Source organism: Daldinia decipiens (genome assembly GCF_022478715.1).
Source record: "Daldinia decipiens strain CBS 113046 unplaced genomic scaffold F4813scaffold_18, whole genome shotgun sequence".
Classification (NCBI taxonomy): domain Eukaryota; kingdom Fungi; phylum Ascomycota; class Sordariomycetes; order Xylariales; family Hypoxylaceae; genus Daldinia; species Daldinia decipiens.
The window spans coordinates 305,500-321,315 of NW_026054561.1; the positions used below are offsets into that span (position 1 = coordinate 305,500).

General features: G+C 42.9%; 3 protein-coding genes across 3 annotated transcripts; 2 read left to right on the forward strand and 1 right to left on the reverse strand.

Moving 5' to 3' along the window:
• Positions 1-1,596: 1,596 nt before the first annotated feature.
• Positions 1,597-2,514, reverse strand: F4813DRAFT_389837 (DUF1711-domain-containing protein; the record flags this gene model as incomplete). Its single annotated transcript, XM_049246916.1, has 2 exons — positions 1,597-1,993; positions 2,117-2,514. The coding sequence occupies 2 exons, from the start codon at positions 2,512-2,514 to the stop codon at positions 1,597-1,599; spliced, it is 795 nt and encodes a 264-aa protein (XP_049099217.1).
• Positions 2,515-6,460: 3,946 nt separating this feature from the next.
• Positions 6,461-8,078, forward strand: F4813DRAFT_360875 (Alpha/Beta hydrolase protein). Its single transcript, XM_049243454.1, has 2 exons — positions 6,461-6,767; positions 6,835-8,078. The coding sequence occupies exons 1-2, from the start codon at positions 6,668-6,670 to the stop codon at positions 7,818-7,820; spliced, it is 1,086 nt and encodes a 361-aa protein (XP_049099218.1). The 5' UTR covers positions 6,461-6,667; the 3' UTR covers positions 7,821-8,078.
• A 6,228-nt stretch (positions 8,079-14,306) lies between these two features.
• F4813DRAFT_396465 (uncharacterized protein) lies at positions 14,307-15,694 on the forward strand (the record flags this gene model as incomplete). The annotated part of the gene is made up of 4 exons (XM_049247826.1): positions 14,307-14,717; positions 14,781-14,953; positions 15,023-15,411; positions 15,485-15,694. The coding sequence occupies 4 exons, from the start codon at positions 14,307-14,309 to the stop codon at positions 15,544-15,546; spliced, it is 1,035 nt and encodes a 344-aa protein (XP_049099219.1). The 3' UTR covers positions 15,547-15,694.
• Positions 15,695-15,816: the final 122 nt, after the last annotated feature.

The following is a 15,816-nucleotide window of genomic DNA, read 5'->3' on the forward strand; positions in this document are numbered from 1 at the left end:
GCGCTTTACTATGTATCTCGCAGGCGGTGTGTTAGATGTGCGTTAGATGGGCAGCAATGATGCTGAGGTATGTCGAATGATGATAGGTTATTGCGGAGAAATGCCAAAGGTAGAGGTATGTACAGCACACAGAGGTGTAAGTATGCATCAATCACGAGGTCACGGATGCTGTTGCTTGACTTAGTCCGACTTTCCCCAGATATGGACATATATAACGTAGGTACAGACAGCTAATGCCAGGGTTGTATTGTATGTACCTGGGTACATATTTATGTACTTATGTACGGGTGCGCTTCAACGTTAATAAGCGCCAATCGGTAAATCGATATCTACATGTATACGTACAGGATACCCCGTAGGTACATATGCACGAATTAGGTACCAAAGCAGGAGGTACCTAGCTTCCATTTGATATCTCATTTTTCAATATAAACATCTCCAAGTGGCTGGCATTAAAAGATCACATGCGTATGGGCATTAGATTCCACCGTAGTTAAGATCAGGTACTTATTTCTTTTACATAGTTGGCTCATAAGAACGCTAGACTAGGTACGTACTGAGGTAAATACCTACATGTACCTAACATATGTACTTCTCGAGAGTTATCGAACCAGATGATGCAACGATTGCCTTGCATTGCATCTTCTAGATGAGTTAATATATGCATTACAGGTATGATGGAGAGAGGCCGGTTCATTAAAGTGGCTCTCCCTCATTATATAAATTCCAGATTTACATATTTTGTAAATTCATCGCTGTCATCAGGTAGAGATAGGTACCGGATATCTAATAAGGGCGATATGGAAACACAGCCCTTCTGCATTATAAAGGGGTAGATCAGATACTACATGTAGGTACCTACCTATCTAAGGTTCTTCCGGATATGGGTTCTTATGAGATGAGCCTAGAATACGCTACCTATCGTTCCTCACTTTAACCTAAGTCGTCTTATACGAGGAGAGATACATAACATATAAATACAAATATGAAGTTAGAACATACCCGTAATCCATCATAAATCAACCTGAGTACATTTATATTTACTTGAAGAGATCATCTAAAAATTGGGACAGATATATTATATGCAGGGCATCACAGCATCACTAGGTCAACTAGCCTAGTAATCCTCAAGGCTCATAAATTAAGCAACATGGGCTCAGAAGCCAGTCACACAGATCCTATGTCCTCAAGCACCTAAGCAACTAAGCAGTAATAACAACATTGTATAAGAATTCATAGAAGCCGTGACCAAGGCAACAAATGTATGACTTTGCTTCACCATTGTTCCGTGCCGACTCCGTATTTTTATAGTCGCAACGCCATAATGTAAAGCATAGTGTACAATCCCCCCTATTCCTCTAACGCCAAGTAAAGCAAATCTGAATCTTCCCTCTAAACCGCGACTGCATTGGGACCCGAGGCAAGCACCCCGCAGTCTATTAGTACGAGTAATGTGACCCCTCGTCACCCCTAAGCTCGCATCGTAGCTGCAGTCCTAAACGCCTTGCTTTTTTTTCGTCAACCCTGTAGACCCTTGTCAAATACACATGGCGGTCAATGGCGCCATTATAATAGAATGCCAATGTAAGACATCGACTAAGAAGCAGCGGCAACAGGTGTAGGAGCCGGCGAGCTCGCGTTAACACTTGGTGGCATGCTTTGCTGTTCACCATCAACATGGCTATTGCTATTCTCGCTCTTTAACTGACTGCCCTCTTTGTTTTCTTTATTGCTGCTCTCGGCAGAGGCAGCAGTCCCGTCTGCGCTGGGTTGGGGCTTAGGTTTAGGCGGGGCGGTCCAACGAGGAACCTCCCAGATCACACCAGTAAAGCTCTTGACTCTGAAGCCACCCCTGTTCCACTTCCGGCAGGGAGCACCTGAGCGATCAAGTGCGCGAAGTCCGGCGTTGATAGCGCCCTGATTTGCCTTCGGTCCGAGTTTGTGATAGTTGCCTCCGTTGGCTCGTCCACTAGGATCAATAGTGCCGTCCTCCCTAATAGATACAATTAGTAAATATACGTAATAGTAATTGACATTAACCCGGACGTTCTTTAACGGCAGCGCCGTAGAAGAGATAGAGTAGCTCGGGCCAATAATGACAACACATTATACTTACAATCTGGGCTTCTTCTTGGGGCCAGGCTTGCCCCTAATCTTAGCTGTCGGGTCAGATCCATTCGCCGTAGCAGCACTTCTCTTCACGCCTTTCTTCTTGGGAGCCTCTGTCGGGGGTCCCATGGACACCTGCGACGGCGTTCCCGCGGCAGCTGGGGTACCGGGACTAGACGCGGAACCATTGTCGCCATTTGACACGGCCGGAGCTGGCTCGCTAGGAAGGGTAGTCGGAGTAGGAGACTCCTTCACGGGCGACTCTTCCTTAACGGATGCTGGGTCGAGAAGCTTCTTAAGCTTAATAGACGGGACGCGCAGGGTGATGAGATTCGAAGATTTGCCGGAGGATTTTCGCCGGTCCTTCTCTTTAGCAGAGGCGGACGCCTTGCTTGGAGTTGGCATAGCGAAAAAATACGCGACGATTTGATGAAGTTGCGTTGGGATGATGATGCGTCGATGAGACAATAAAGAAAGTTGTGGAAAGGTGGTAGGAATGTGTAAGAGTAAGATCTTTCTTTGGGGGGAAAACCTTTGGTGGGATTGTGCACTTTGTATTTAGATTAGGTTGGGTCAGGTCATCAACCTGGCAAAGTGTGAAGTGATCCACCCGAGATCCGACGTTTAAAGCGCTTCTTGTCCTAAGAGGCGTCGGTGCCAATCTGCCCTTTCGGAGATAGGCCCTGGGCGGTGCGGTGCCTGCGGACGCCTGCGATGCCTAGGGTTACGGGCGAGGCGGGCGGTTTCTAGGCTGGGCACGGTCTGGCGAAAAAAGTGACGACGATGATGGGAATGGTGGTGATGGTTTGGGGATTAAAGAGGAAATTTATCATGGGATGGGAAATGGGAAATAGAGATGAGGGTGCGATGGCAGGGTCAAATTATGAATTACGGGGGCAGCCATTGTGCTCGTTGGTGGTATGTAATAAGTTTTTGGGGCAGTCTAAACTGTACAATCTTTTTTAAAACGGCCTCCCGGGCTGCTGCTCTCTGTCTGATGGCTCAAGATCCAGCTCGTCGCGAAGAATCCAACTTGGTGGTGCACGCACCACATGCCATCGCATCTAAACCTTGAAAAGTCACGTGCTGCTGTTGCTGCTAGTCACTCGACCAACCAGATCCGTGCCGACTAAAAAAGAAAAAAAAAGGGGGGGGGATTAGGTACATACATGTTGGTATGCGATTAAGTATATTTGCATGTAGTGACGTACTTACATTAGGTACATATATGTACTTGCAATAGTAACTTGATTCTTGTATCCATGGATGCAGGCGCACACAGGTAGCACTTGCTGACTTCAAAGTTTCTACCTAACCTACCTACATAACTTCCGATTTCTATTCACAATCTTCTTTTTCCTTCTTTTACCCTCGTCATCCTGTATTTTCTCTATTATTGACTGTATATTGCTTGGTTCTTAAGTTAGGTTAGGTTAGGTAGTTTCAAGATTTGAAACCCCGTGGCTACTAGTATTCTAAACCACGAAACCCCTCGATTCTGCCTACATTGAGATGGTGACACAGGTAATCAGAAGAATGAGTACATCTTAACTCAGCCCCCCCCGTCCCCCCTAGTACCCAGGTAGCCTAGCAATGATACTGTTTTGTATCACCTGTTGACGCCGTTTACCCTCCTGCCATTGCAGCAAATGAGCCCAACCGAGTAATGGGGCTGGTGATCAGGAAACCCGTGAATGGTACCTCGCCAAGTCAGCCGATGGATTACTCTCAGGCTTGCAATTTGACCTTCCAAGTACTTTTTAGGTGTCGTCACCTACTCCTAGTGCGCTCCAACTCAGCGAAGACTTTGAAGATGGAGCCATGTGCAAATGCCCCAGGTATACATTGTTAGGTCAAGCCCGAATCCAATAACACATCTAATTTACACGCGCCTAAGAGGCCAAAATTCCCGGATTTCTATTCAACACACGAACCGGGCCACAAATCGAGCCGTTTTTTGTCACCGGCAGTACGTTCGGGTCTGACCACATACACTTTGCCGATATACGCATGATTGAATGCCTGATTCTTGCTTCATACATACGCGCGTATACGTATTCTGCCATCGGGACTTCTAGGTCTTCTGGGTCATCTAGTGCTTGCGAATCCCCACACAGCCTTAAACTAAACTCAGATAAATAAGCACGCTGCTACACAGAGAATCTGGTCATAATTGGAGGATGCATGCCTTATCGAAGCCCTTTTCCTACATAATGCTGTTACATCATTCCTCCGATCATAAGTTTGGGCGCATAAGGGCGTATATCCCACATTAAAACGACCTACCTGCCTACCCGACAATGCAATATTGTCTCAATCCTGATTTATGTTGTAGGTCGGCACTTGGGGCTATCTACCAATATCGTAATTCGACCTTTTTAAGGATTTATCTACATACAAGATGTTAAGTTCGAAGAGCCCAACAACAGATGAGTATCAGTAACCCAGCGTGTAGGCGTCTCCCGTCAGGCCTTGTGCATCATGATCAGCTCTTGGTCATATGTAGTCAAGTTCATCGTCACGGGCTATCTCTGGGGCTATCTCGAGATCACGAATGAATACAGGTAGCCCCAAGCATATCCTATTATATAGGTACCTACCTATCATCTCCACGGTACAATTGGGGAGCCCTACAAGTTATGGACTAAGCTAAACATGAGTCAAGTTAATAGTAAATCATGTAGTTATATTGAGTAGGACTTGAAATATATATTTATTTACAATAACTCCAGTCTAGTAAGCGTTAGTTTTGTAAGAATACGAGTACCTAAGAAGTGAGAGCACGACTTTGTTAAAGCCCGAGGAACTACGAATCCAGTTAAGACCGGATCACTGATATGATTAGGAACTCTTTATCTTAGGTATCCCAGTAGCTTAGATATTTACTAAATTTAAAGTCAGGCTTTATTATCACTGAAACCTTCTACTAGGTCTAACGAGACTATTATTTCCCGTAGTATATTTAATCTATCAGATGGTATATTTTGAGATCATAACCTTCAGTAATGAAACTCATCTACAAGTTCAATGTTTTGATATTATGAATATCTGGTCTCAAATTTAACATTATACTACTCGAGTTCTATTAGGATATACTCGTAATTGGTTAGAAAGGCCCATTCTGCTATTTGAATTTAAACGCACAAGTGTCAAGCTTCTTCATACTGTTTCTGAAAGTTACCTAGGTAAAGACCCCTTTTTGTTGGCCGGCTCACTAAGCTTATATCTACGTCACTAAAGACTAATTTAATATTCTTTATTTATGACGATATGTTTAATACCTAGATGTTAAGACATGACTTGGTAAAAAGTAGGACTTATATATAAGTGAGAAGCCCGTTAAAGTGTTGCATTTGGCCTTAGTGCGACTATTGTAAACTAGTAGCATAGAAGTAAACATTAATAACAATACTCCCAACAATCTGTTGTTGAATTACATTTAAGTATTATATAAATACTCAAATGTATATTGTGTACTTTAGACGGTGATAACTATTCTTATCGTTGTAACTCTAAGACACCCCCATCAGGATGCAAAGTAGAACGTATACTAACCTTATCTTAGGTATGCTCATGAACTACGCATGGAAGCGCTTGGTTTGCAAGAAGCATATCAAGTAATTTAACCCTTCGATGAGAAGACCATCCTACTCATTTCGTCCTTATCAAAGCTATATGAGGTATATACTCCAAATGAGAGTTCAATTATTGGACATCATCAAACTGGAATTTACAACGAGCATCTGTGTGAGATGTATATGATTAGATGCTTAGAGAACTAGTATTAAATATATCAAGAAAACGGAATAGACCACTGGGAATACCGAAGCTACATCATCATGGGCATCGTTGGGCGACAAAGTGGCCTCATAATGCATAGTTTGGTCCGGCCCTACTAAGTCTTAGTCCTCTATAAAGGTTCGTGGAGGTTCTTGATGCCTAATACTCACCCTAAAACACCTAACCTATATGATTGGCCACTTTGAGGTCTTTTCTAGGAAAATAAGAATACGATATTGTTTATTGGGGTTTAATTAGTCATATAGTCGTATAGCCGTGCGTTCTCCTTGAGATAATATCAGCATATCCTCCCCCACGCGAGGATTCTGCGGGAATACCCCCTCGGATAAGCCGACGGATACCCACAGCACGTCCAGTCGGGGTTTTGGTAGAAGTATAGTCTATTATTTCTTGGCTGCCTATAACAACTTGCCTATCCGCGTCAGGTATTGCTACCCCAACCCCCACGATTGCTGTGTAGTGCATGTAGAGCGTCACGCGAAAGGTCAGGAACAGACGATATTGAAAATTAGACACGCGGCCGGCTACGGACGGGTAGTAACTGCTAGGGGTTAAATTATATATCTCCCTTTTCTAAGGATACGAAAACTCCAAAAGTAATATTTACCTTACTGATTGTGAAGTTCACGAGATCAGTTTGAATTATCCAGGTTTTCGGCTAGTCTATTATCACATCCTACTATGCGACGTATAAGTGGCGTAAATACAATTTGTTGAAGTTGATATTTTCAATACAAACCTATATACCTCACGAATCATGGGTTCTAACGACGTTGCATCTCTTGTCAACCCGTTACATCCTACTCTAGTCGAGAGGCTCGACCCGGCCTTTACCGAGATCTACGTTCGCTACCAAGGTAGTTATTGCTTATCTTGATACTGCTTCCATATATCATATTCGGTCACTTACCAGCGAGCCTACAGCACCCAGACTACGAGCTGATCAAGTTTCCTACGAAGAGTATAATCGTGACCGAAAGAAATACGACTTCCCGACAGCTAAAGTCGCCGGTCCGGCGCCAGACGTAGCCAGCACCAAGATCTACCAAGTTCCCGTCTCGAATCCTTCTGGTGAAATAGCTATACAGGTGTACGTGCCTACACCAGAAGCAATCATCAGTGCTGGACTTGAACGGCAAGGCTTGCTTCCAGCACTCGTGAACTTCCACGGCGGTGGTTTTGTAATCGGAGGTCTAGACTCGGATGAATCCCTGTGCCGGAAGATCTGCCAGAGGGTTGGCTGTATTATAGTAAACGTCGTCTACCGACTTGCTCCAGAATATCCTCACCCAGTATCGGCAACAGATAGTTGGCAGGCGCTGAAATGGATATTTAAAAATGCAGATGCGTTGAAGATAGATCCCTCACGCGTAGGAGTCGGGGGACTCTCCGCAGGAGCGTGTATTGCGGCAGTTCTCGCGTTACAGGCTCGGGATGACCCGAGTTTACCACGTCTTGCCGTGCAATTGCTCATCGTGCCGGTGATTGACGCAAGATTCGTCCCGAAGGAGGGTTCATGTGACCCTACGAAGACGCCGTATAGGAGTTACATCGACTTCGAGTTCGCGCCGATGTTACCTCTCAACCGTCTAGTATGGTTCTATAACTTGTGGCTGGGAACGGATGAAAATCGCGAAGAGAAGGCCAAAGACTTCCGTGCGTCACCAATCGTCGCCGATTCGCATGTCAATCTAGCACCGGCTATCATCCGTTGTGCTGAGATCGACCCACTGGTCTCAGAGGGGATTGCGTATCATGAGAAACTAACAGCAGCTGGAACTCCCAGTAAAATTAAAGTCTATAAGGGACAAGGACATCCGTTTGGACATTGGGATGGATCTAACCCAACGTCAAAAGAGTTTGTTACTGATTGTGTCAATGAGCTGAAGGCTGCCTTTGCTAAGAATTAACGAGCCTTTCTTGCCCCTTTGCTATTAGCATATATTACAATGAAGCACAAATGTTTGGTGGATACAAGTTATTTACCTGTCTTATGAGATTTGGCTGTATAGTTGGTTGGTAGTGTAGACTCACTCTTCCTCAACACAGACTGTGTTTAATAGACTTACTAAGCATCTATAGGTATTTAACTATAGCAACTTGTCACTATATGCCTTTTGATTAGAATAGCTAGAGCTGTTCATCGAACATCAATTATAAACATCGACACAAAGATAATAGATTAGGTTAGGTAATCATACATGTATGTACTTAAGTACCTGGATACTCAGGTAGGAGATGTGTCTACGCAACTTCCTAGATTAATTCCATCGAATGTATTTTTACAACGATTACGACATGCTTTGCTGGCGTGGTTTCCATTACTTGCTTTAATTATCCCCAAAAATAACGTAAGCAAGTTCGTTCTTTCTCTTTCACTTTCACTTTCACTTTCACAGAAAGACTAAGGTATAAAGTCAAACTAGCCCCTCTCGTTTGGTCGACCAACTTCATTTTCTTCTACTCTTTGACTCAATAATTCCAATCAAACTAGGCAGTTACCCCATTAGAAGAAAAAAAAATACAGAACAATTCTATCCAAGTTCAATATGCTACTCGATATGCTACTCGAGATATTCTCTTTACGGTTATCTCGTCTTCAATATCTACTATATACACCAGATAAGGATCATAACAGCCAAGTCTCCTAAAACAGCTCGGCAACCCGAAGAAAATGAGAAAGGAAAGCAAAAACAAAAAAAACATCAGCGCACACCCCCAATAACTCACAAGACCCGATAGAGGAAAGAAAGGTACAGACCAATGTCAGAAAATAGTATCACCTCTCTCTGATAATTTATCCAGATTATCTCTCACTTTACCATCAACTCCACTACCCAAACCATCGGTTTTATTTACCCAAAGTCCTAGTATTATGAATCGCGCGACGAGGACCTGAAGAAAGAGGTCCAAGTCAAGCGCGCAGCCGCCGGACTCGAACGCCTACGTACCGTCGACGTTGCTAAAGCCGCCATTGCTGTCACGAGGTGGAACTAAACAGTAGGGAAACAACGAAGTTGTTTCCCGAGGAGCTCTAATCTATCTACAAGGATCTATTTCTATACATACTAAAAAGAGTCTTTGTTCTAGATATCTTATCTAGAATCCTGACAATTGCCCGAGAAAGCAAACAATAAGCTGCCGACGCGAAGGCATACGCCGTCTGGGTTCAGGATGGTCGGCTGATGCCGCGTCGGCGCGTTGGGGCCGCAAATGTCGGATACGTGGTAATGAAGATTATCTAAGTCAAAACACCCTTACGGGGGCCACCTGAGTCTACAGCTCATCCCAAAGTCATCCTTGACCATCAACCCAAAGTCTAACCCGATTTGGCAAAAGCTGGGACCTTGGATCCAACATTCTGATTGGTTGCATTTGACGGGGTCCGCTTTGGGGTGAGCTTTGTACGACTTTAGGGTGAGTTTTTAACGTTTTTAATTATTAAAATAAGGTTAAATGCTTTATAATTACAACGCATTATAACTATTAAGTTTTTTATATTATAATGTTAAATACTTAAGTTTTTAACGCGTTTTATTTAATTGATTTTTAATCGATTAAGAATTAATTAAATATACGTTTATTTATTTTTATTTTTTATTTATTTTAAAATAAACTTTTTATATTTAAATAAAATAAAATAAAAATTAATAATTAATTAATTATATTAAATTTATTTATATTTTATTAAATTTTATAATGTTATATAAAAACGTATATTTATATAAATATAATGTTAATAAATAAAAGTTAATATTATTTTAACGTTTAAATTTTCGTAAAAAGTTTTAAATAATTAATGATAACATTATACTTTAAAAAAATTATAAAAATTTATTAATCGGATAAAATATAAAAAATAAATACGTAAAATAAAGTTATAAGTTATAAATATAAAAAAATTATAAATATATTTATATTAAATGTATAATTAAATGATAATAATTATAGTTAATTAATTAAAAAAATACGACGAATATTAAACCTTTATATAATTTATAACTTAAGATTATATAATAATACCTTTGCTTTTAACGATGTGGCACCACATTAGTTCATTAGTGAAATGGTAATTAAATTTTAAGCGCGTTAATATTATTATGGTGTAAAATGGTTTATATATGCCTAATTGGGTTAAACTTTAAGTTAATGGTTAAAGATAACTTTAAAATAAACTACGCTTTCGAGCCACTTTAATAAAAGCCACTTTAAAAACGCAACGCGTTTACGATAAGGTTTATATATAAATTATTATATAATTTTATTAATATTTAATTAATGAATTAATGTTAAGGTATCAAGTGACTTTAACTTTAATTATATGATTATATTTTTAATATAAATACCATTTATGGTCGCACACACCCATTTTACATAATATTATCCACTTTTAATATAAGTTATTTTTTTTTATCATTATTATTTAAAAAGCTTTTAATAACAAGTTTAATAAAGCTTGATTTAAAGTTAAAACTTTTAAATCTTATTTATTAATTAAAAAATAAAATTTATTATTTAAATTTTTATTTTTTTATAATTTTAAAATATTTACTTTTTTAATATAATTGTTGGGATAACGGTCATGTGACCTCGTCACATGACCAGGATTATGCCCACACACACCGCCCACGCACAGCCCACGCATTGGTACAATAAATATCTTTCCCCATTCGGGGGAACCCCTCCTTTTTTACCTTAGAACAACCAATCAAAACACGATCGTTATTTGCATTCCCTTTCATATTATTACGTAATACATAGTCAATCCAACAATAATTACGTTATATTATAATACAAAATATAAAAAGGCAATAAATTCCATGCACGGCTAGGAACAGATAATCTACCTTATGTTACTACACTAGCCTAGAACGCACCTAACTCTAAGCCAATGGGCGTTCGTTTGCTGTTTGTAAGTTAATGTAGACCACTATTCCATCTTATAAATTTCCAAGAACCCGTTGGTCTCTTTACATCACGGAGCTGATAGTATATTGGAATAGACTATATGACCGTATGTCTCGAATATCGCGTCATTACACGACTATATTCTTCACACGTCCTTGGGCGCCGCTCTTGAAGAAACTACACGACATGAATCCTTCCACAGGTAGAACGTTGCTCATAAGCTACCGTTTGCGTTTACTATCGTCGTCCTCAACCCGATTGTTCTCCTTTTCTGTTCCCCGTATGTCGTTAACGGGGCGACCTCTATCTCCTGAGCAAGCCAAGTTGGTAGATATCATCATGAGTGGACATAATGTATTCTACACCGGCTCGGCAGGAAGCGGCAAGTCTACAGTCTTAAAGGCTTTCTCTAAAAAGCTACGGGACCAGGAAAAGGTGGTTCACATCATTGCCCCAACCGGACGGGCAGCCTTACAAGTTGGTGGTTCCACCATATGGTCATATGCTGGATGGACCCCGGACTCGATGAAGGAAGGCATAGAGGCACTTCTTCAGGATTCGCAAAGAAAGCATTGCAGGAAACGCCTCAAAAATACCGATGTTCTAGTTGTCGATGAAATAAGCATGATCGAAAACTTTCACTTTGAGCGGCTTAACGCAATCATGAAAACAATCAAGGGGTCTGATATGGCTTTCGGTGGTGTCCAGCTAGTCGTTACAGGAGACTTTTATCAACTTCCGCCTGTGCAGCCATTTCGCTTTTGTATCAAATGTGGGAGTGAGATGACCATAGATCGCACGGAGGGGTTCTATACATGCAAGGAACACGGCCACTTTTACGACGAGGACAAATGGGCTTTCCGAAGTCAAGCTTGGGAAGAATGCAACTTCGTCCATTTTGCTCTAAAATCAATCCACCGGCAAAGCGACGAGACATTTATAAGAGCCTTACAAACGATTCGAGTTGGGGACCCATTGACAGAAGGTCAGACTAACTTGCTCATGGATCACCCGTGCGTTACAACAAATGCAATTAGACTCTATGCATCGCGCAACGAAGTGCGGGAGTTAAACACTCGGGAGTTTAAAAGGATATCGGCGAAGAAGTACACATATAAATGTGTGGATGGCTTCTTGTGGAACAAAAAAGTGCATCCACATCTCGAAAATAAGAATCACCGAGCAAAAGACGAATCATTACTAGCACTCAGTCAGCATCAATACGAGAGTTATGTCGAGCTAAAGCAAGGCATGCTCGTCGTGCTACTTTTTAATCTAGACTTGAGCCAAGGACTATGTAATGGCAGTCAAGGTATTATCTGTGGGTTTGCGAATTTTGATCCCACGAAGTCCTTGGTCGTCACCCAAAATAAAAGAGACACCGATCCTACGAAACCGCTTGAAGATATATTAACCCGTATTGCTTCATCTCAAACCGATACGTTCATGAAACGGGTTGAGACGACAGTCTGGCCGGTCGTTAGATTTCACAATGGGTTAGTAAAAGTAATTAAACCACATTGCTCTACAACTTGCTTGGGAGATGAGCAGCCATACAGCATTCTCAGCCGAACGCAGATACCACTAGCTCCTGCATGGGCGATGACGATTCATAAGAGCCAGTCGCTGACGCTCGACCGCGTCATAGTAGATCTTTCGAAGGCATTTGTCGATGGGCAAGTCTATGTGGCTTTATCGAGGGCGAGGAGTCTAGAAGGCCTTAAAATTGAAGGTAGTCCGAAAGACTTGACGGCTGGGGTAGGAGCAAGTCCTGAAGTACGAAAGTTCTATAGGAGAAAGTTTGGGGTATGATGTTTTCAAACGACCTGTTGGGATCTCTGGTGTTGAAGATAGAATACTATATATGTACTATATAGTAACGTAAGTAGGAATTAGTTGATATCGAATAGTTCTAATTTTATATGCCTTAGGGCTACTGTCCGTATAAAGCAGCTGTTTTTAGCTACAACAGTTTATAGTGTCTCGATATAGTGTAACCTTGGGAAGTATTCAGATGTCATTGGATACGCTTAGGAGCATGCATTGTGTTGGTATCTTTGTGTGGAAATAGAACCACTGGGTAGATAACAGCGATCAACGGAAATGCCTTACTTTGAAGCCGATATGTGTGTTGCTCAATAAGGCAGGTAGTTAGAAGATAGATACCCCTAAGCTTTTGATGAAGAGTGGGCTTGAATACCTCGACGGCAACCCAAATGTCTTTGTACGTTGGTTATAAAAGAAACATTTCCTACTTACGCAACTGGGAAGTAGAATGATTAGGTACTTTCGTTGGCTATATAAAGACTCTATCTTGTTTTCGCAACCTACATTATATTGATTCTTACTCTCCGATATACATCAAAATGAGAATTAATGACTTGCACATGCTTATATATAGGTACCTAACCTCCTATCGCCTGAATCCAAGCCTTACAGTGACGTGTGCAGATCCTTAAGATGCGCCAGTGTGGTCATCTGCCTTATTGGAATTAAGTAACAAAATCTAACCAAGGGGACGGGCCGATAACTCTCAAACAGGAATTATAGTAAGTACACCAAGTTCATATATATATATATATATATAAACCCTGAGAAAAAACACATGTGCCCTTGTCAGATTTGGAATTTGTCCCCTGGGACGATCTAAACAGCGGTAGCCGAGCAAGAGTCAACTCATGCATCTGATTTTATCCGGGGAAACATAAAGCATCCAAATAGGATTCCGGACCAGGTTATGTAAGTCTCTATTTCCACTGCTGGTGCTACACAATCCGGGGCTGTGGCCTATATGACAACTGCTAATGCGCCAAGGTCAGATGCAGACACATCCTATTATGACCTGACTGTTGACTTGCGATCTGAAAACGTACCATTTAGCTACCTAACTAATCTTTATCTGATCCTCACGGAAGAAGACTCGTGAAATCTTGGTGGTTTGGCGTTCTCTTGGGTGTTATTTTTACTATAGTGGTAACTGACACAGCTGGTCTAGAAGTAATATGCCCCCAATTGTGATCCTTGGCGTGATAGGAAGAGGGGATACTTGGCTGTTCTGTCAAAATTTAGAGTCGTCATCGCTTAACTCCCCCACGATTCTCCTACAGTCTTCCTACGGCTAGTGGATGCCGGACCTAGCCAGCGGCAATGCTCGAAATATCCCGCCGCGATGTCAGGCACAACGTGACAATCCCCCCTGTCTATCCCTATAGCGTGAATGCATATTCGCGGCTCGTCGTTCCCCATGGGAAACCAGGACCAGGGGGTGATCTCGGCTATATTCGTGATATTAACCGCCATGCTTCTATACGACGACGCCCGTGACGGGACGGCAGCAGCATGCAAAAGGAAATGAAGAAAATTCTCCGGGGAAACTTGAAGAAGGGAGGTTCGTTCACCCGGTTGTAAGTTTAAATAGGCGACTAGTTTCGCATCGTGACAGCGAGCCTGAAGAAGCATCTATAACGATCGCTTTCGCTCTTCTTAGGATGCAGCTAACCGTGAATTCGCTCGCCGCCAGCCTGGCGCTGCTCGCGCCCAGTGCCCATGCACTGCTCCGTTTCTCGTGCTCGCAGCTCGTCGTCGAGCGTCTCGACCCGCTCGTCTTCCCCGGCGTCACGGGCTCGCCGCACGTCCACCAGATCATCGGTGGTAACGCCTTTAACCAGTCCATGGAGTACCCGCGCATGGATATCCCAAGTGAGGCTACGTGTACCACGTGCACCTTCGCCGAAGACTTGTCCAACTACTGGACTGCCGTTCTCTATTTCCGTGCCCGCAATGGCACTTTCAAGAGGGTCCCGCAGATGGCAAACTCCGGGTTCGAGGGCGCAAACGGCGGCATGACGGTTTACTACACGCCCAGCTACAACAACGGCAAGGTTACTGCTTTCAAGCCTGTAAATAAATCACCTGCCTAGCCAGAGATACAACTTAGAGGCTAATCGTGAATCTACCCCTAGGGCTTCCGAATGATCGTCGGAGATCCGTCATACCGAACCGAGGCCCAGGCCAAGAAGTTCCGCCAGCTTACTTACACCTGCCTCGACAACATCCTCACCCGCACTGGTGAGACCCTTGATATGCCGAAGAAGGTCTGCAAGGCCGGAATTATGGCTAACATCCGCTTCCCGACGTAAGTACTTACTGCTAAACTAAGCCTTTGCCTCCTGAAAATAAAACACCCTACTGACCCCCTTTAAAGCTGCTGGGACGGCAAGAACCTCGACACAGCCGACCACTCGAGCCACGTTGCGTATCCCGCCAGTGGTACCTTCGAGAGTGGCGGTGCCTGCCCTTCGACTCATCCCGTCAAGATCCCCCAACTATTTTACGAGGTCATCTGGGACACACGTGCGTTCAATAACCCCAACGACTGGCCTACCGACGGCAGCCAGCCCTTCGTCTGGTCCTTCGGTGACATAACCGGATACGGAAACCACGGTGACTACATGTTCGGCTGGAAGGGTGACGCTCTTCAGAAGGCCATGGACTCCAACTGCAATATCAACTGCCCTCAGCTCAAGACCCAGTCCATCTCGCAAGGTAACCAGTGCAGCAAGAAGGTCTCTGTCAACGAGGAAATCGACGGCTGTAAGTAACACCTTTATTCACCCTGACTCTGCGCGTGTTCTATTAGATAAATATTCTAACACTTGGTATCTAGGGCTCAAACAGCTTCCCGGCGGGATGCCCGTCACTGACGCGACCGGCAAGGTCCTCTACTAAACGGACGGTGTTTTAATGATAGCGTAATGAATATATTCAATGAGCAGAAAAACTAATGGCTTCGGTACAATGAAGACCGGCGTGTAGGCGTGATTTCATCAAGATTCCGTCTAATACTAGCAAGACAGCCTAGTCAATAGACCATGAAGCCATCAAAGTCCAAACATCTGACGTTAGTTCATAGGAATGCATTCATCTTGGCCTCTATGTGCTTTTAATGTATACCATAAAAATGTCAACTCTCCTATACCTCAGGTAGGTGCCTAGCTC